We start from the raw sequence: 21,004 nt of genomic DNA, 5'->3' as shown, positions 1-21,004 counted from the left end.
GTTGTTTTCATGTTGAAATGTGATATTAATATATTTTTTATTGTTCACGAGTTTAGACATTCCATTAAATGTATAAAATTTGAAGTATTTGTACAAACATTTGATTTTATTGATGATTAATGGTTTGGAAGACATCTTGTTAGCTGAGAAGTCTTCTTCTCTAGTGAGCATTTCACACTGTAGATAGCTCAAGTAATAAAAGGTTTCATTATCGTGGCATGGCAAGCTGTCGGTCAACAGTGCGCTTGATTTCACGAATAGTCTGGAAAACACAAAAATGATGCCACTAGACCGAGGTTTTGATCAGACTCGGTGGCAGTGGATCTAGTGGTGTCATATTTGTATGAGATACCAGCTAATCTGGAGAAACCACTAGCCTTTCACTACCCTATAGCTATGACCCACCCTAACTGACTATCTACCAGATGCTTAATTTACTACATAAGTCAACAGAAGGCCAATATGCCCAAAGCATTCCAGGCTGGAAGGAAACCTACCCAGTGGTAAAGTCTTATGGGGAATGAAGCTGCACTGGTCTCAGCTGTGACATGGAGAGGATTAGTGAACGGTGTAGTCGGAGCATGAGGCTGAACTCTAGTAAAATGAAAGGATTATTGATAAGCAGATCTCTGGTGAATGGTTTGTTTGTATGGTGTTTTTACGTTGCATGGAACCAGTGGTTATTCAGCAACGATTACCAATGGCTTTACATGACTTCCGAACTGCATCAAGAGTGAACTTCTATCACCAGAAATACACATCTCTGACCCCCCAATGGAATGCCCGAGAATCAAACTTGCGGCCACCGAGGTGGCAGGCCAAGACCATACCGATCACGCTATTGCAGCACGCTTCTGGTGAATGGGACTCTACTGAATGAGTCTGGAGCTTTAATTATTCTTGGTGTAACTTTTGACTTGCATCTTACTTTTGAGAAGCATCTTATGAAAGTGTTAGCCAATGCTGCATGAAAGTTAGTAGTTGTTGTATGTAAGGGCTCATATATTTATATATTGATATGCAAAGATGCAATGAATTTGTAGTATCTTAAAACAATTCCCTTTGAATTTTAATCGTTTACTCATTTTTATCTATCATATTTATTAATGTGTTAACTTTTTTCTTTTATAATTGATCTCTTTCTGTATTTACCATTACCTTGTTACTTTTTTTCTAATGAACACCATGTTCTTTGGAAGCTTGAATTTCGAATCGATGGCCCCTATGAGCTTTTCCCACATGAGTGGGGTTCATTTTTGGAATAATAACAATAATAATTTAGGCTTTATTCCAGCTGTGCCCAAATTATGTAAAGATTTGATTGGAAATGTAATTGAACTCTTGGAACTTTATCAATTTAAATCTAACCGCAGATACTTTTCTAGCTGCGGAAATTTGCATTCATAGTTTTACCACAATTGTTTTTCTTCATTACTTGCTTGACATAGTTTATTCTTTAATTCTGTTTCTTTTTTCATATTATGGCTTTTTCTTTGTTTAACTCTGGGCTTCTAGCATTCAAATTTTCCACCATGGCTGCAGGATGAAATATTGTTTTTAAACTTGTAATATTGTTTCCCAGAATTTATGTATTCATGGTACATACAGCTTTTTCAGCAATAAAAAAGATGCCAAGAAAATAAAAACATTTTACATACAGTGTAAAACAGATACTGTAATATTTTATCATATTTTCCATTAACTAACCACAGACAAACTGATTTTTCAAGAGCAAATAACATACAGTTTTAATTGTTCATTATGGGCACTACAATGAGCTGAAATAAAGTGTTTTAGTATTCTAAATAAAACTTAAAAATTTACTTTCATATTTATTTCATTCATTTGAACTTACAAATAACAATATATCAGAGAATTCTGTTCCTCAAGCAGAAAATAAAAATAATAATTACAAACAAAAAACTGTTTGCTTCAATTTTTTTGTTTCTTCATGTACTGCCTTACATGATGCAGTGCAATCTTATACAAGAAAGAATTCCGTTTCTCATTTATCATACGAGAGCCCAAGTTACCCCTGTATTTGATTATCAATCTCTCATCCTCCTCGTCTGGCTCACAAAACTGCTCCATTGGAATAAACTGAGAGACTTCTTCAGGTGAAAGGAAGACAAATGGTAAGGCATCTGACATATCACCCCAAAACTGCAAACGGAATTCAACTTCCCAATATTGCTGTAGAGGAATCAAAAGGAAGAGAGCAAAAGTAGAATCTCCATATGACACCCCTTGGAAATGCTCCAGCATTTCTTTATACCATGCAATGCAGGAGTTAAAACCTTTGATATGGTTAACTGCTTCTAGATTAGCATATCCTTTGTTACGAAGCAGCTCAACAATGCACCCCTGCAGATACGAATTGACATTAGCATCTAAAAACATATCACTTGCAACCAGGAAAACAAGACTGAGATGCTGAAACCATGCAAAGGAGTTGGTTTCTGAAAAGAAGCACTTTCTTCGATACTTCAGACACAAATATGTCATCTGGAGACACCTGGTAACAGTGAGCATATCTTCTGGAGCAGACTGATCACTGGAATTTTCAGTTGGTGGTTTCTCCTTGCTTTCTAAAATTTTAGATTTTTGCTTTGATGTATTATAAACACGCTTGATGGGAACAAGTGGCCAGTACTTTTCTAAGGCTACAGTTGATTCTGTCTGGCTTATTGTTATGCCATTAGTTATGAATGGTATGCCATTTTTCAAAACTGCACTTGCTTCATACTCTTTCTTACTTACCAAGCAACTAACAAGCTCTGATTCCATAGACTTTAAAGAGCTGCAAATATTATCTGTTAACTGTTTAGGGGACAGAACAGGCTGAGCTTGAGCAGGAGACTTTAAAGGTACATAATCCTTCAGTGCTATATCACCAACTCGTGAACTGATCTCAGTTACATCTGCCAAGAATTCAGGAGCACAGACAACTAAGCCTAAGAGATCTTTGATGAGCATTTCATCACCTTTATGAATAGATGGCAAAAGGCTCAAAGCAGTTTCATGAAAGAGCTGATTTTTACAACAGCCTTTCATGGCACCAAGCTGCAATACACAGTATATAAAGTGAACCTCAATCCTTGTCAACCAATGGCTGCTCAGTTCATGATTTGAGTGACAAAATCTAATTAAGTATTGTTCCAATTCTTCAGACTCTAACAAAACACCCATTGGTTTGGGATCTAGAACAGGGTGTAAAGAATGGAGACATGAACAGAATGATACAAAAGGAAGCAACAGAGGGAAAGGAGAAGTCTTCTGTACGATAGGAATTATCTTGCCACCGTGTGTTACACACCCTAATGAACCAAGGTTGACTGGATCACGTCTTGAGCCTGGTAATAGATCAGCAATCAGAGATGAATGCATTACAAGCTTACTCATTAATTGCTTCATGGCTGAAGACACTAAGAATGGTGTCAATATATTCTTGTAGATGTTAACAATCCTGTTGTTGCACACATCACCACTGTAGCTAGTCTGATCTTTCCATTTGCTATAATAACACTCCAGGAAATAACAGCAACTGCCTACCAGCTTTAAAGCAGCAAAAGATGTTTCAGTGCTGCGCATCAACTCAACAAGCCACTTGTTCAAACACGTCTCAACTAACGATGGAAGATCATTCATATCTTCCCACGTCAGCAGTGGTGGTGGCAAAACCAACAATTTTCCATCCGAGTCTAATATTGTCCCTTGGTTTAGGATCATTTTATTTTTCAAAAGAGAGTGAGAAGCTGCAACATTAACAGCTCGGGCCATGACGCTGAAGATACAAGCCCCAACATCATAGTTGAATTTATTGCTTTCTGTGTCTTCATTAACAGAAACTTTATCCCTATAAAATAACAGTTGTTTCACCAACATTGGATAGAAACTAGTAAAGGCTTCTTGTGGTTTGCTTAGACCATATGCCAAAAATGTAGCCCATAATGTGTACGACTCCTGACTAAGCATCAGAGCCTCCTGTTGTGGCACACCCATCTCACTTGGTTCAAGTGAGACATATGTCAATACCTGACTCATCACATCATATGTGTTGAGCAAACTGGAAGCCAGCTGCCTACCCTTGGCTGCTAAAACCTGAAAGGAGATGATAGCTCATTATATATTGCATCTTTAACCAATGACACACTTTAGTCTACTCTATGAATATCAAGAAAATAATTTTAAGGCTAAAGGCAAAAAAACATGATCAGAGGGTGGAAGAAACATGATCAGAGCACACAATACCTTAAACGTACCTGAATATCCATTCTGATCAATGCTCGGATGACATCTAATTTAATAATTTCAATCCTAAGTAACACTAAACATTTTTAATCAGCATTTGGTCTTGCAAATACTGATGTATAATATGCAGAGGCCCTCACTGTATTTTCTGGTGTGTTTCATCATAGAATTTCCAAAACAGATGAAACAAGAAGCGCATCCTTGACAGTCAACAATAAAACTACTTCACTCTATCTCTGTACGTGTCCCGCAGTGGGGTAGTGCCGCAAGTGCACCTCACAGGGTGCACTTAGTCATTACTAGAGGCTCTTTACAGAGTCCCTTCAGCCCCTAGCTGCAACCCCTTTCATTGCTCTTACTGTGCCTCCATTCATATTATCTTTCTCCTGTCTTGGTATCCACTCTCTCCTAACAATTATTTCAAAAGTGCAACTGCTTGGTTTTCCTCTTGTTACACCTTTCAAACCTACCTACTCTCAATTTCCTTTCCAGTGCTGAATGACCTAAAAGGTCCCAGTGCTTGGCCTCTGGCCTAAACTGTATATTCCATTCCATTCTACTTTTGTACCCACTCAACTAAGCATATCTGTGGATAATCTATTCACTCCATAAATAATACCCAGTTCTCAAAAAATCTGCAAATATGCAAGAAAAGGTAGAGGGGACGGATTAAGGGAGTTTATTTTCCTTGTTTTATTTAAAAGACAATAGGTTTTAGAAAAATATTCCATAACCAAAAAAGATCATAAAAGCTAAAACCTTACAATTACTTCTAGTGCATGTTTAGCGAGCTGCATGCAACTGCTAAATTTACAGAAGTTAAAAAGTTCACACTCATATCAGTGGTTTAAGGGTTACGTTAAATTTTCCTACTACATGTTTTACCTGACCATCGTAACATTCCCATCACATGTAAGTCTAAGAGACCTTCCTTCCCCCTTAGCATCTAGATGCCTTTAAATAACAAATGTTCATACTCAATTCTTACAAAAATAGTTGTGTACGTACAATGCCTGCATAACCAACAACCTTTAATGACCTCATACTCACCCTTAAGAAAAGCAAAGCATGCTTCAATGGAACACCATACACTGAGGTCATAGAAGCCACATTCCCTCCAGTCAGTAAAGGAGATAAGTTATGTGGCAGAAAGTGTTCTAGTATGGTGGAAATGAGGTGAGGGGTTTGAAATAGCTTCCACGCTGCAGTTAGAGAATGTCGTGCTATACGTGTCAGTATTCCAATGATCTGTATGACTGTCTCTGGTCCTGGTTTGGTGATCCCTAAAAGGTACCTGTTTATAATAACATAACAGACATCAACCTCTGATAGACATACAGACATTTGGGTGAAATACAACTTTCTCTTAGAAGATAGTACAGCAAAATATTACATTTATTACTCAATAATTAATTCAGCAAAATGATGAGCTCACAATACCTTAAACGTGCCTGAATATCCATTCTGATCAATGCTCGGATGACATCTAATTTAATAATTTCAATGTCCTTTAGTTCTTGCTCTTCTGTGTCCAGCTCTTGCCTTGCCTGCCAGTTTTAAATAGTACAGTGAATGAATAAATAGAAGGGATACAAACTTCAACCTAAGGAGTAACATGATATTAAATAACACTTTCTTTAAAGATGATTGTGTACATGTTGTTTCAGTATCAGCAACAAATTTTAAGTCTATAATATTAAATTTGAAAGATAAAGAAGCATACAAGACAAAATTAAATTAAAAAGATCAATAAAACAATCATGATATATAACACAAAGCATTTTACAGTAGTACTGTATTAAGACTTGCTCTTACAAATAAGATATCCAAGTCAGATTTATGTTTAATTACAAAGACACATCAATCCTTAATACAAGTATGTTTAATTTCAAAGAGACATCAATCCTAAATACAAGTAGTCATGATTGTTGACCTAACAATTGCAAAATTCTAGTACGTACTACAGTAAATTAAATCATACTCTTCATATAAGTGAGACTTCTGGGAAAAACTTTGATAGAAACACATAGTATCAAAAAATAATTAAATAAACCCACCGAATAACAGTTTAGTGACAAGGTTAACAGAATCACATACTAGTATGGGGATACTTACAACTGTGTTCTTGCCATGTTCTATTTAAAGCTTTTGGGTTAAAACAAATCTTACCTCATCATTGGCATATATTTCACTTGAAACACCAGGTTCTAGACCACCAGGAACAAAAGCCTGGGTTAAAGACAAGCACTGTTCATCAGGCTCACTTGCAATGAGGTAGTAGAGTCCCCTCACTGCCTCTTTGTAAACCAATTCAGAAGTTTCATCTAAAGCAAATCGTAGTATGAGAACTACACCAGCTTCAATCTGTAAAAAAAATAATAATACTTAAAACAACTTGCAACATGTGCAATTTTTTTTTACCCAAATCCCTTTTTCCATGTTTGCAAAAATTATCTGGAGAACATTATCAGTTTATTCACATGAGTGAGTCAATATCAAAACTAGGATAACTTACAGCTAATTTAATTACTGGAGGATTCACACAAGTGTCATACATTCCCTCTTTGGCATTACGCAAAATATTAGCAAGGGTGCGCAGGCCCAAGTGACGTTGTTGCAAGACTTTTGAGCGACAGAAAACGAATATCTCATCAAGGCTATACCCTGGACGACCTGAAACAAATGTAAGCCCATTTACCATCATAAACTTACATGGTCACAAGACTAACCAATTTGAATCAAAACTAATTATAAGAAAAGTTATTACTGATAAACCTGAGATCTCTAAACACACAAGGTGAGCTATTAATAACTTGCAGTATAATAAAATCCATACTTGTGTTCTCTGTGATGCTATTTTAACCTGTGAGTTATGAGCAACAACCCAGCCTGTTCTAACTAGAAAATAATGCTTGATTCATAAAAAAACAAACAATTACAGAGGTGATTTGGTATTTTCTAGCTACTGGCAATCATATGAGAATGCAACAACCTACCAGTGGCAGATCATTTTTTCTCATACCAAAAAATTAAATGTCTAGAGCTTACTAAGACACAGGAATAAACTGTTAAAATTAATTGTCACTAATCACACAGAGAAAAGCAAAGGTATAATAAAGTTTGCTATAAAAACTCCAAGCTGAATGAATCTGTTTGGACTTACATGGCTCAAATTACCATTCCTTTGGATGCACAAGGTATACAAACTCAACAATTCCATACAGCACTATTTTTATATCGAGTATTTGTGATTGCATACAATAAAATCTAAGTTAATATCAGTAAATCAATAATTCTAGAGATAAGAACTGGATTTTATTTATGACCATGACATTCATCATATTTACTGTGACTCCAAAAGAGAAATACCAAGGAAGTGTGACTGTGTCTCTGCTATTGCAGGTTTGAATGACTGCTATATTTATAGCATCACATGCTTTAGAAAATTTTCCATAACAAAGTTTGTTACAATATATCAACATACTACATATATGATTAAGCAGATGACACTACCTGTTCAATCATCTTATGAGAGATGGCTCTAAAGAACTTTGTAAACTGAACTATCATAGTAAAATTAATAATAAAAATATCAAGTATAATTCTGACATTACGAATATGATGGATATATGAACCATGACCCACAGCTCTTTTGCAAAACTTAAATCACTATTCATTATTCTATCTGTGCTAAATGATATTCACATTATTTTGTACAAGTGTCAAAATACCTCCACGCAAGTATTCACAATAAATCTGTAAGGCTATAAAAAATGTTATTGTTATAATACAATTAAGTTTGTTCATACTTACCTGGCAGATATATATAATTAAAGTGCTCACCCTCCTCCCCTCAGGAGACAGGGGCATTAATAAAATATGAATAGAAAATGGGAATGGTTCCTGATATCCGCCTCCCAGCGGCGGGAATGGATACTACCACCTGGCCGCCCACTGCGTGTGCCGCGAGTTTTGAAATTCTGTCGGACTTCAGAAAATACAGCTATATATATATCTGCCAGGTAAGTATGAACAAACTTAATTGTATTATAACAATAACATTTTGTTCATGCCACTTACCTGACAGATATATATATAGCTGAATCCCACCTTCGGATGGTGGGAAGAGACAGAATAGGATTTATAGGAAACTTAAATTAAGTAGATGATGTATATCTTGGTTCCTCACCTGTTAGCAAAGTAGACTCTGTGATTACTGTCACTTAAGCCTGCTTTTGCTTAATCAGAGTTGCCAGCCAGGTGAAGACCTGTAGTGCTGGTGCGCTCTGGATGATCTGTCAACAGGGACGTGACCTCAACGTGACAAGACCATCGAGCCATACATATGAGGGCAACAAAGCAACTGACCACCACCTGACCAACTATCCAAAGACCCCTTGAATACAACTAAGGGATGGGAGATCTTCACACAAGACTCACCACAATCTAAAAACACAACAATAAAAACTAACCTAAACCTAACTAAGGGATAGGGAAAGAGCTACCTCCAGCCCCCAAGACTGTGTCTGCAGAAACGTATGGCCCAAGAGAATTACAGTCGTCATAAATCGTTCTCACATCCCTTAGGTAATGTGAGGCGAAGACAGAGTTGCTCCTCCAAAAGGTGCCATCAAGAATGTCCTTGATTGACATATTCTTTTGGAAGGCAAGAGAGGTAGCGACAGCTATAACTTCGTGAGCTTTCACTCGTAAGAGGCTCAAATCAGTCTTCTGGCAAGATGAATGAGCCTCTTTAATGACGTCCCTCAGAAAGAAAGCAACAGCATTCTTAGATAAAGGTAACTCTGGTCTCTTCACAGAGCACCAGAGATTACCTGAGGGACCTCTTACCTCTTTTGTTCTATGTACATAGAACTTGAGAGCCCTGACAGGGCACAGGGCTCTCTCTGGTTCTTGGCCCACCAGACTTGACATACCCTTGATCTCGAAGCTTTTCGGCCAAGAGTTGGAAGGATTTTCATTCTTTGCCAAGAAAGTTGGGCTCAAAGAGCAGACAGCATTGTCTCCTTTGAATCCCTTTAGATTACTAAAAGCTTGTATTTCACTAACTCTCTTAGCCGTCGCCAGAGAAGTTAGGAAAAGAGCCTTCCTTGTCAAGTTTCGAAGAGACGCTGCTTGAAGTGGTTCAAAAGGACTTGACATTAAGAACCTAAGAACCACGTCAAGGTTCCATGAAGGCGGTCTCGTTTGGGGAATCTTCGAAGTCTCAAAAGATTTTAAGAGATCATGAATGTCTTTGTTGTCAGAAAGGTCCAGGCCTCTGTGCCTAAAAACCGCTGACAACATGCTCTTATATCCCTTGATGGTAGGGACTGCTAATTTCTGCACATTCCTGAGAAAGAGCAGAAAATTGGCTATCTGGTTCACAGAGGTCGTGGAAGAGGAAACTCCCTCCTTTTTACACCATGCCCTGAAGGAAGCCCACTTCGATTGGTATACAGCTCTTGTAGATGCACGTCTTGCATTTGTGATTGCTCTCGCAGCTGCTTTCGAAAAACCTCTCGCTCTGGCCAACTTTTCGATAGTCTGAACGCAGTCAGACCCAGAGCGGAGAGGTTTTGGTGATACCTTTCGAAGTGAGGCTGTTTGAGTAGATCTTTCCTCCAGGGCAACGTCCTTGGAAAGTCTACAAGGAAAGACATGACCTCTGTGAACCATTCTCTCGCTGGCCACATCGGGGCGATAAGGGTCAACCTCGTCCCGTCTGAAGCCGCAAACTTCCTCATGACTTCCCCCATGATCTTGAATGGCGGGAAGGCGTACAGATCTAGGCCTGTATAATTCCATAGCAACGCGTCCACAGCGATTGCTTCTGGATCTAGGACCGGGGAGCAATACAGAGGAAGCCTCTTGGTCCTCGACGTCACGAATAAGTCGACCAGAGGACGTCCCCACAACCTCCAAAGGTCTCGACACACGTCTTTGTTTAAGGTCCATTCCGTCGGTAGGATTTGTTCCCGACGACTGAGAAGGTCGGCCCTGACGTTTTGCACTCCTGCAATGAACCTCGTCAGGATCGTAACCTTTCTTCTTTTCGCCCACAGCAGAATCTCCTTCGCCAGGTGAAACAAAGTTCTGGAGTGTGTTCCTCCCTGATTCTTCAAATAAGCGAGTGCTGTGGTATTGTCGGAGTTTACTTGAACGATCTTGTTCGTCAAACTCCCTTCGAAGAACTGCAGCGACAGAAAGATTGCTGCTAGCTCTTTGACATTTATGTGCCAGGCTACCTGTTCCCCTCTCCAGGAGCCTGACACTTCCTCCCCTCCTAGTGTTGCTCCCCAGCCCGCGATGGAAGCGTCTGAGAACAACACTAGGTCGGGGCTCAGAAGACTTAGGGACAAGCCCTCCTGTAGTTTCTGTGGGTCGAACCACCATCTTAGATGGCTCTTTATTGGATGCGATATTCTCAGGATCGCACTGATATCGTCCTTGACCCACTCGTTCGCAAGGAAAAACTGGAGAGGTCTGAGGTGCAGTCTTCCCAAGGAAACAAACCTTTCTAGCGATGAAATGGTGCCCAGCAGACTCATCCATTCCCTCGCCGAGCAAGTTTCTTTCCCCAAGAAGGCCGAGATCTTCTCTAATCCTAGCCGCTGACGTTCCTGGGACGAAAACGCTCGAAAAGCCACTGAATCCATCTGAATCCCCAGATACACGATGGACTGTGTCGGGTCAGATGCGACTTTTCAAGGTTGACAAGAAGTCCCAGGGACTTCGCTAGGGCTAACGTGAACTGCAAGTCCTTCAGACACTTCTCTCTCGACGAAGCTCTGATAAGCCAGTCGTCGAGGTAAAGGGAAACTCTTATCCCTGAAGAGTGTAGCCACCTCGCCACATTTTTCATGACTACGGTGAACACCATTGGAGCCGTGGTCAGGCCGAAACAAAGAGCTCTGAACTGCCACTCTTTTTTGCCCAAGACGAATCTTAGGTACTTTCTTGAAAGAGGGTGGATCGGGATGTGAAAGTACGCGTCCTGCAGGTCTAAGGACACCATCCAGTCGCCCGGTCTCAAGGCTCCCAGAACAGAATGAGGCGTCTCCATCGTGAATTTGGTCTTTTCCACGAAAAGATTGAGCCTGCTTACATCTAGGACTGGACGCCAACCTGACGACTGCTTTGGTACTAAGAAAATCCTGTTGTAAAACCCTGGAGACCCCAGATCCGCGACTTGTTCCACCGCTCTTTTTTCGATCATTTGTTGTAGAAGATCGAATAAAACTTGTTTCTTTTCTCCCTGATAGGATGGAGAAAGGTCTCTGGGAGTCGTAGAAAGAGGAGGAAGATCTAAAAAGGGGATCTTGTACCCCTGCTCCACGATCTTGAGGAACCAAGGGTCCGTGTCTCTCTCTCTCCATGCTCCCGCAAAGAACTTCAGTCTGGCTCCGACTGGTGTCTGAAGGACATGCGTCTCACTTGGATGACTTTGGTTTGAAAGAAGCTCTTCCTCTTGCAAGCCCTCTCCCTCGAGGAGCTGCTCTCGAGGGAGGAGCCCCACGAAAGGGCTTAACCTTCTTCGGCGGTCGTACAAAAGCCGAAGAAGTGGAAGGAACTGCCGGACGTCTCGAGGACTGGGCTAAGAGGTCCTGCGTTGCCTTTTCTTGCAAACTGCTTGCCAGGTCCTTAACCAAAGTCTGGGGGAAGAGATGGTTCGTAATAGGAGAAAAGAGCAGCTCCGCTTTCTGAGCTGGAGTAACTGATCGAGCCGTGAAATTACACAGCAAAGCTCTCTTCTTCAAGAAGGCCGTCCCAAAATGAGAGACCAGCCCTCCGAACCATCCCTGACGGCTTTGTCCATGCATTGCATAGCAACACATCGGAACAGCTCCCCCAGACTGAGAGACTCTGGGCTTCTCGATTGCAGATCCAGAACTCCCAAGCACCAGCCTAGGAAGTTGAATACTTCAAGAGTCCAGAGCAGCCCCTTCAAATGATGGTCCATCTCCGTAGGGGTCCAGGTCACTTTAGCAGTGGATAAAAGGGACCTCCTCTGAGAATCCACCAAGCTGGAGAAATCCCCTTGTGCTGAAGAAGGTATTCTCACACCCACGTCTTCTTTGGTTTTATACCACATACCTCCTTTACCGCTGAGTCTAGCGGGAGGAAAGGCGAAAGTTGTCTTGCCTTGATCCTTCCTTCGTTCCATCCAGTCTTGGAGTTTCTTGAATGCCCGCTTAGTAGAGAGCGAAGTTTTCATCTCGACAAACTCCGGGGTCTTACAAGTCTTAGAGGATGAAAACTGCGTCGGAGGAGACTTGGGAGCTGCAGGCTGGAACTTTCCTTGAAGGACGAATGCAACAGCCGCACAAGAACTTTATAGTCCGAGATTGAAGAGGCAGCAGAAGGTTCCTCTTCAACAGAGTCAGCAGGACTACTCAACTCTCCTTCTTCTCTAATCGGAAGAGGAGACCGCCTCTCCGGAGAGGGCGTACGTCTATCGGGTCTTGCCTTTATCAAAGACCCCCGATGTTTACTGGTAGAAGCCTTATCTAGGCTGTCTTCTTTGTGGCATTTACCGCTCGAAGGAGGCAGAGCGTCCTGACGGCGATGAGCGTCCTTAGCGACGCCCGAGGCAGCCTCACTTGCAAGAGAAGCGTCCTTACGTTTCCTCAACGAAAAGGTAGACATTTTCTCAGGTATACGCGCCTGTGCGCGCAACCCAGCGTCCTGGTGTACGTCTTCTTCTTGGCCGGAGTCCCCCGAAGCATCCTGAAAAGCGTCCTGCCGAGCGTCCTGGCGAGCGTCCTGCCGAGCGTCTTCAAAAGCGTCCTGATCGCACTCAAAAGCGTCCTGAGCGTCCTCCCGAAAATCACGGCAAGCAGCCTGCCCATGACGTCGAGAGGGAACGAAAGCGTCCTGACGACCCGTCTTGACGACCCGTCTTCTTAGCGGTGCGAACGAGATCGGCGAATCGCCGAAGGAGACGCAATCGGCAAAAGAGACGAGCGAGGAGAGGGAGAAGGAGACTGCTTCATCCTCTTAACGGGCAGTCTAAGGTCCTTCCTCCGCTTAGTCTCGACTGCTGCTGGGCGAGTCCTCTGAGCCATAAGCGTCGATAGCTGGTCCTGAAGGGACAAAAGAATGTTCTTCGTTGGAGAGGAACGAACAGAGGGAGCAGGGCTGATCCTGCGAGAAGACGAGGGGCGAGGGGACACCTCCTTCCTTCTCACAGGTAAGCTACCCGGCTTCTCAGGGATACGCGCCTGTGCGCGCAACCCAGCGTCCTCGTCGGATGAGATTTTACCTCTCTTCTGAGGCGGAAAAGCGTCATAAGCGTCCTCCGAAGAAAGCGGCAATACAGGACGTGAAGCGTCCTCAACACGAAACGTCCTTTTCAGCGGACGAGAGTCTCTCCGAGCGCTCCACCCCTTGCACGGGGAGGACGCTTCGGAGGACGAAAAGCAGTCCTTAAGGATGCGCGCCCGTGCGCGCTCCTTGACAGCCTGGGACTTTGCAACAAGGCCTGCCGAAGGGACGCCAGATCGGTGGGGAGCCCCCGTAACCCTCTTGCGGCTTTCGACATACCCCCTCCCTGATTCCTGGGAGTCCGATAGCGGTCTAGGCCTAGAGGCATTATGGGGCCAATCTGACGCCCCCTCCACAACACTAGGGGCACGATCACGCACTTGCACTGAGCCAGTTTCCAAGGCTTTCACTTTGGTCTCTAAAGTACGTAGAGCCTCCAAAATAAGAGAGAGAGCATTACCTTCTCCCGACACAGATTCAGGGCCTGAAGGCAACACAGGTTTAGGAGATGCAAAATCTACAGGTGTTATTACAGGAGAAATATTATCACCCTTACCTTTGGTAGAACCACTCCTGGAGGAAGACCTCCTGATCCTATCGCGTTCTAATTTACGCCGATAGGAATCATACACCCTCCAATCATCATCGGCCAATCCATCACATTCATTGCACCGATCATCCATCAAACAAATATGCCCCCTACAACTCATACATACTGTGTGGGGGTCTACCGATGATTTCGGTAGCCTCACCTTACAATCACTCCTCACACACACTCTGAAACTCACTGCACTTGATCCAGACATCACATTTACAGAAAAGCCAATCCAAAGTCAAAAAACGGTCCACTATCGCGTATGCCAATCCAACAATCCAAAATCAATACCAAAAGTCAATCAGATACTTAAATGAGAGTCAAATCCAAAAAATCCTGGGCGGAGGTCTGTAAACAGTAGTTTACCGACCGGCAACAGAAAAAAATATGAATAGAAAATGGGAATGGTTCCTGATATCCGCCTCCCAGCGGCGGGAATGGGTACTACCACCTGGCCGCCCACTGCGTGTGCCGCGAGTTTTGAAATTCTGTCGGACTTCAGAAAATACAGCTATATATATATCTGTCAGGTAAGTGGCATGAACAAACCAGTAATTAATATATGTGAAATGCAGACAACTGAAAAGAATAATATGTATATGGCATCATTCTCAGAAAAATACTCTGTTTAAGATTCTGTAAGACATATCCCAACAAAAATATACCTAGATTATTTGATATGATAGTTTTTACCAAACCAGAATTTTCCACCAGTCAAATTCCATGTCAAACTGATACAATGTCTAGGGGAAGTGAGAGAGAGAGAGAGAGAGAGAGAGAGAGAGAGAGAGAGAGAGAGAGAGAGAGAGAGAGAGAGAGAGAGAGAGAGAGAGAGAGAGAGAGAGAGAGAGAGAGAGAAAAGACCACCCTTGTGAAATACATATGTTAAGAACTTTAGCATAGAGCTTAAAGTATAATATTACAAGTAAAATATTACGAATGAAAATAGCACAGTGTGGAAGTATAAATAATGACTACTAAATGACTAAATGCATTAAAACTGATAGCCTCACCATATGCACATTCAGCATTTCCATCCCTCCTCCTTTTACATTTACAGTAGTATATCACTTTTCACCATAATTCATGATACAATGTCTTCAAAATTTACATGCTTTTATTATAATTATTAGAATTCATTTAGTTTACTGACTTCCACTAGACTCCTATGCACTAAAATAAACTTGTGAAATGCTGTATAAAAGAATTCAAACATATAGTACATGTGCATCCTATAAAGGGCATATTAAACTATACACTTGCATACCTGCTTCTTCACCATGATGATGCAATGCTTCAAGATGGGAAACATCTTTGTCATATGGCAAAATATTTCCTTCAAAGTCAAACCTGGCCACAAAACCCTCCTGGTCTTTAAGTGGTTTGGGAGCTGGCATGTCTGTTAAAGCTTTCAGTTTCTCCACTTCAACCTGAAAAAACATTTAATTTTATACAGCATGACACTCACACTAGTATAATGCCCAGACTGTTGTCAATGTCATATTTACAAACTAACTTAAACAATCAAATCAAATAAGAATAAACACTTGATCATTCAGCAATCACATGTTTACATCAAGATTGCTTGAACATCTAATAGTTCCCACAACAATTCTATCTTGTGTTCTTTCTACCTGATTTCCCATTGCTCCAGATATTCATAATTTTCTGGGATATCCTAATGACATATGATCATCATACCACTAAATATATATATCTATACTGTAGACTGATTGCTCTTCTTCCTTTCTTCTCACATGGTCAAACCAATGATAAACTCTGGACACCATATTATGTACAGTGGTACCTCGAGATACGAAAGGCTCAACTTACGAAAAACTCGAGATACGAAAGCAAATACGAAGATTTTTTTTGCTCTACATATGAAAATTGTTCAAGATATGAAAGGTTATTGCTGTAAAGTCCCGAGATTCACCCGGACCACTGATAACAATTCTAAAACTCGTGCGCCGCCAACTTAGTAGACTCGCCACCATCCTCCCACTCTCCCACTGATTCCTGATGCTAGTCACCGCCATAAGATCCTGCTCTCCTATTGGTCAGCATCTCTCCCATGATCCCATCATGCATCGTACGTAGCGGCATGCTTTTCGGCCACTTGGCGGCATCATCGGTATCGTAAGCATGCAGAATTCATTCATTCTATACGATTTCGTTTATTAATGTAAATTCGTTAGTGATTTCATTGTAGTACTACTTTATGGTGTTGTGTGAGAACTTTACTTCATATGTATACGTACTACATAACTTAATTACGTACAGTATATACGTAGTCATGGGTCCCAAGAAACTTGAAGTAGGAAAGAAGCTGCTGCTTTCTTTGGAGACAAAAATGGAGATAATAAAAAAGTATGAAGCTGGCATGCGACTGAGTGTGATCGCCAAGGAATACGGCCGAAATCCGTCGACAATAGGCACCATCCTTAAGCAGAAGGATGCCAAAAAAGCAGCTACACCTTCCAAGGGTGTGACTATTTTGTCTAACAAGAGGAGCCATGTGCACGATGAGATGGAAAGGCTGCTTCTTGTCTGGATAAAAGACAGAAATCACTGGTGATACGATAACGGAGAAGGCAATCTGCCACAAGGCCAGCGCTATTTTTGGCGATTTGATTGCCCAGGCCAAAGACGGCGGAGGAGAAGGGACATCAACGCCAACCCCAGACTTCAAGGCTTCTCATGGGTTTGAAAAATTCCGTAAACGGACTGGGATCCATTCGGTGGTTCGGCATGGGGAGGCGGCCAGTTTGGACATGAAAGCGGCCGAAGCCTTTATTAAGATATTCAATGAGATGACAATCAAGGAAGCCTACAGTTCTCAGCAAGTCTTCAACTGTAATGAGACTGGCCTTTTTTGGAAAAAAATGCCTCGTCGGATGTACATCATGGAGGAAGAGAAGAAGCTACCCGGGCATAAGCCTATGAAAGACAGGGTTACGCTCGCACTTTGTTCGAATGCCAGTGGGGATTGCAAGGTGAAGCCCCTACTTGTCTATCATTCGGGGACTCCTCGAGCCTTCAAGGCCCACAAAGTGCTAAAGGAGAAGCTTCCAGTGATGTGGAAGGCTAATGCGAAAGCCTAGGTAACGATACTTTTGTTCACGGAGTGGGTAAATCTGCGTTTCAGCCCGACAGTGAAGAAATTCTTAGAAGAGAAGTGCCTCCCTCTGAAATGTCTGTTGTTGTTGGACAATGCCCCTGCTCACCCTCCTGGCCTCGAGGAAGATATCCTAGCGGAGTATTGGTTTATCAAGGTTCTTTATCTTCCGTGTAACACCACTCCTCTCCTCCAGCCCATGGACCAGCAAGTGATATCGAACTTCAAGAAGCTGTATACGAAACATCTTTTCAAGAGATGTTTTGACATCACCGATACCACAAACCTCACCTTGCGTGAATTTTGGAAGGAGCATTTCGATGTTGTGATATGCATCCAACTCATCGATCAAGCTTGGCAGGAAGTTTCGAGGTGAACCTTGAATTCTTCGTGGAGGAAACTCTGGCCTGATGCCGTATCCGCCTGAGACTTCGAGGGATTCGACGTGGGCAAAGCTGGTGCTGCAGATTCAGGAACAGTTGACGATCCTGAAACTGTTTTGCAACCAGATCTTGACGAGATCATTGCACTTGGCAAGTCCATGGGGCTGGTCATCGACGAGGACGACATCAATGACCTTCCCAAGGAGCACCAAGAGGAGCTTACGACGGATGACCTGAAGGAGTTGGAGGCCATGCAACATAACGTCGTTCAAGAAGAGGTCTCTAGCAGCGGCGAGGAGGGGGACGATGACCCTATGACAACGGCAGAAATTAAGGATGCTCTAGGTGCTCTTCATAAGGTGCAATCATTTGTAGAAAAGACACACCCCGGAAAGGCTTACACAGGTCGTATGCTTGTGCAGTTCGATGACGTTTGCCTGAGTCGTTTCAGGAGCATTTTGAAAAGCAGGCAGAAGCAATCTTCCTTGGATAGTTATTTTTTAAAAAGGCCTTTAGTACTAGAAGGAGTAAGCAAAAAGGAAGATCCAATTGATACTACAAAAAAACAGAAAGTTGAAAGTGGTGAAGAAATTGAAATTTTGTAAAAAAAAAAAATTATTTTAAGTTTTTTTTAAAGTTAAGTGTTACAGTTTTTTTAATGTGTTTCGTAAAGTTTAGTTTATGTTTCCTGACATTTTTTAATGTGTTTCGTAAAGTTAAGTGTACGTACTATAAGAAGTTTTCTGCCGTTTGTCCTCCTCCGCTGTCGCCACTTTCGGAGATAGCCTCACTCGAAAGGTAAGGTTCCACATTCTACTACATACGTAGGTATGTACGTACAGTATTTCTTGTATACAATGTACACTAATACACTTTATTTACAGGTAGATACATATTAGTACTAGTACATATTAAGTTAGGTATTGAATGGTCCAAATTGTTGTAGTATTTCATTGTTTATTGGTCAATTTAGCTTTATTATAAAATTTACTGGGGTGTTTTTGTAGGGCTTGGAACGGATTAGCCATTTTACACGTAAAATGCGGTTCAAGATACGAAAAGCTCATGATATGAAAGCCGCCTCGGAACGGATTAATTTCGTATCTCGAGGTACCACTGTACTTAGCAAATTTTCATTTGTAATACAATTTTCCCATTGAACTCCACCCATGACTCAACATTTTATAGTCACACTTTTCCAGAATCTCCTCCATTTTCTTTGTAAGTGACCATGTCATTTACTGCATTAAGAAGTACTAATAAAAGTCTTTTGAAAACATCACCAATTTCTTCTTTGTTGAGATTTCTTAACTACAAGTGGACCACTAACCTCTATCCACTTCAAACATATTAGTACTACTGTATTATTTTTTCTTACTGTCACTTAAAACATGATTCTCTTTCTACATCTCTTCACCAGCCATACATTTCAGGCATCAGAAATCCTTTGCTACAGGAAGTTTTGAGGCGAACTTTGAATTCTTCGTGGAGGAAACTCTGGCCTGATGCCGTATCCACCCGAGACTTCGAGGGATTCGACGTGGGCAAAGCTGGAGCTGCAGATTCAGGAACAGTTGATGATCCTGAAACTGTTTTGCAACCAGATCTTGACGAGACTGTTGCACTTGGCAAGTCCATGGGGCTGGTCGTCGACGAGGACGACATCAATGACCTTCCCAAGGAGCACCAAGAGGAGCTTACGACGGATGACCTGAAGGAGTTGGAGGCCATGCAACATAAGGTCGTTCAAGAAGATTTCTCTAGCAGAGGCGAGGAGGAGGACGATGCCCCTATGACAACGGCAGAAATTAAGGATGCTCTAGCTGCTCTTCATAAGGTGCAATCATTTGTAGAAAAGAGACACCCCGGAAAGCCTTACACAGGTCGTATGCTTGTGCAGTTCGATGACGTTTGCCCGAGTCGTTTCAGGAGCATTTTGAAAAGCAGGCAGAAGCAATCTTCCTTGGATAGTTATTTTTTAAAAAAGGCCTTTAGTACTAGAAGGAGTAAGCAAAAGGAAGAGATCCAATTGATACTACAAAAAAACAGAAAGTTGAAAGTGGTGAGAACAGAATTGAAACAAAAAAAAAAAATTTTGTAAAAAAAAAAAAAAATAAAAATAAAAATAAAAATAAATAAATAAATAAATAAAACCTAAATTATGAAAAAGTAAAAAAAAATGTAAAAATAAGAAAAAATAAAAAAATTTAATTTTAAGTTTTTGTAAAGTTAAGTGTTACAGTTTTTTTAATGTGTTTCGTAAAGTTTAGTTTATGTTTCCTGACATTTTTTAATGTGTTTCGTAAAGTTAAGTGTACGTACTATAATAAGATTTCTGCCGTTTGTCCTCCTCCGCTGTCGCCACTTTCGGAGATAGCCTCACTCGAAAGGTAAGGTTCCACATTTTACTACATATGTACGTATGTACAGTATTTCTTGTATACCATGTACACTAATACACTTTATTTACAGGTACATACATATTAGTACTAGTACGTATTAAGTTAGGTAATGAATGGTCCAAATTGTTGTAGTTCTGTATTTCATTGTTTATTGGTCAATTTAGCTTTATTATAAAATTTACCGGGGTGTTTTTGTAGGGCTTGGAACGGATTAGCCATTTTACACGTAAAATGCGGTTCAAGATACGAAAAGCTCATGATATGAAAGCCGCTCGGTAACGGATTAATTTCGTATCTCGAGGTACCTACTTGTACTTAGCAAACTTTTCATTTAAGTAATACAATTTTTCCCCTTTTCCCATTGAACTCCACCCATGACTCAACATTTTATAGTCACACTTTTCCGACAACCTCCGAATCCTCCATTTTCTTTGTAAGTGACCATGTCATTTACTGCATTAAGAAGTACCAATAAAAGTCTTTTGAAAACATCACCAATTTCTTCTTTGTTGAGATTTCTTAACTACAAGTGGACCACTAACCGCTACCCACTTCAAACATACTAGTACTACTGTATTATTTTTTCTTGCTGTCACTTAAAACATGATTCTCTTTCTACATCTCTTCACCAGCCATACATTTCAGGCATCAGAAATCCTTTGCTACAGGAAGTTTCGAGGTGAACCTTGAATTCTTCGAGGAGGAAACTCTGGCCTGATGCCGTATCCGCCCGAGACTTCGAGGAATTCGACGTGGGCAAGCTGGAGCTGCAGATTCAGGAACAGTTGATGATCCTGAAACTGTTTTGCAACCAGATATCTATCTATCTATCTATCTATCTATCTATCTATCTATCTATATATATACAGTAGTACCGTCGAGATACGAAATTAATCCGTTCCGAGGCGCCCTTCGTATCATGAGGCTTTCGTATCTTGGACCACATTTTACATGTAAATGGCTAATCTGTTCCAAGCCCTCCAAAAAC

General features: G+C 41.3%; 1 protein-coding gene across 4 annotated transcripts in view; it reads right to left on the bottom strand.

The window, feature by feature from the left end:
• Window positions 1-1,819: 1,819 nt before the first annotated feature.
• Window positions 1,820-21,004, bottom strand: part of LOC135213003 (RNA polymerase II-associated protein 1-like) — a 54,736-nt gene continuing 35,551 nt past the window's right edge. For all 4 annotated transcript variants that reach the window (XM_064246782.1, XM_064246780.1, XM_064246781.1 and 1 more), the window contains 6 exons: window positions 15,381-15,543; window positions 6,767-6,924; window positions 6,421-6,615; window positions 5,692-5,798; window positions 5,302-5,545; window positions 1,820-4,101 (listed from right to left, as the gene is read on the bottom strand). In XM_064246782.1, coding sequence (XP_064102852.1) covers window positions 1,933-4,101; window positions 5,302-5,545; window positions 5,692-5,798; window positions 6,421-6,615; window positions 6,767-6,924; window positions 15,381-15,543 — 3,036 coding nt within the window. In that variant the 3' untranslated portion in view covers window positions 1,820-1,932. The remainder of the gene's footprint in view (window positions 4,102-5,301; window positions 5,546-5,691; window positions 5,799-6,420; window positions 6,616-6,766; window positions 6,925-15,380; window positions 15,544-21,004) is intronic.

This window comes from Macrobrachium nipponense, chromosome 42, assembly GCF_015104395.2.
Source record: "Macrobrachium nipponense isolate FS-2020 chromosome 42, ASM1510439v2, whole genome shotgun sequence".
NCBI lineage: Eukaryota > Metazoa > Arthropoda > Malacostraca > Decapoda > Palaemonidae > Macrobrachium > Macrobrachium nipponense.
Note: the sequence above shows the minus strand (reverse complement) of the source record. Positions and strands in the feature narration are given on the sequence as shown.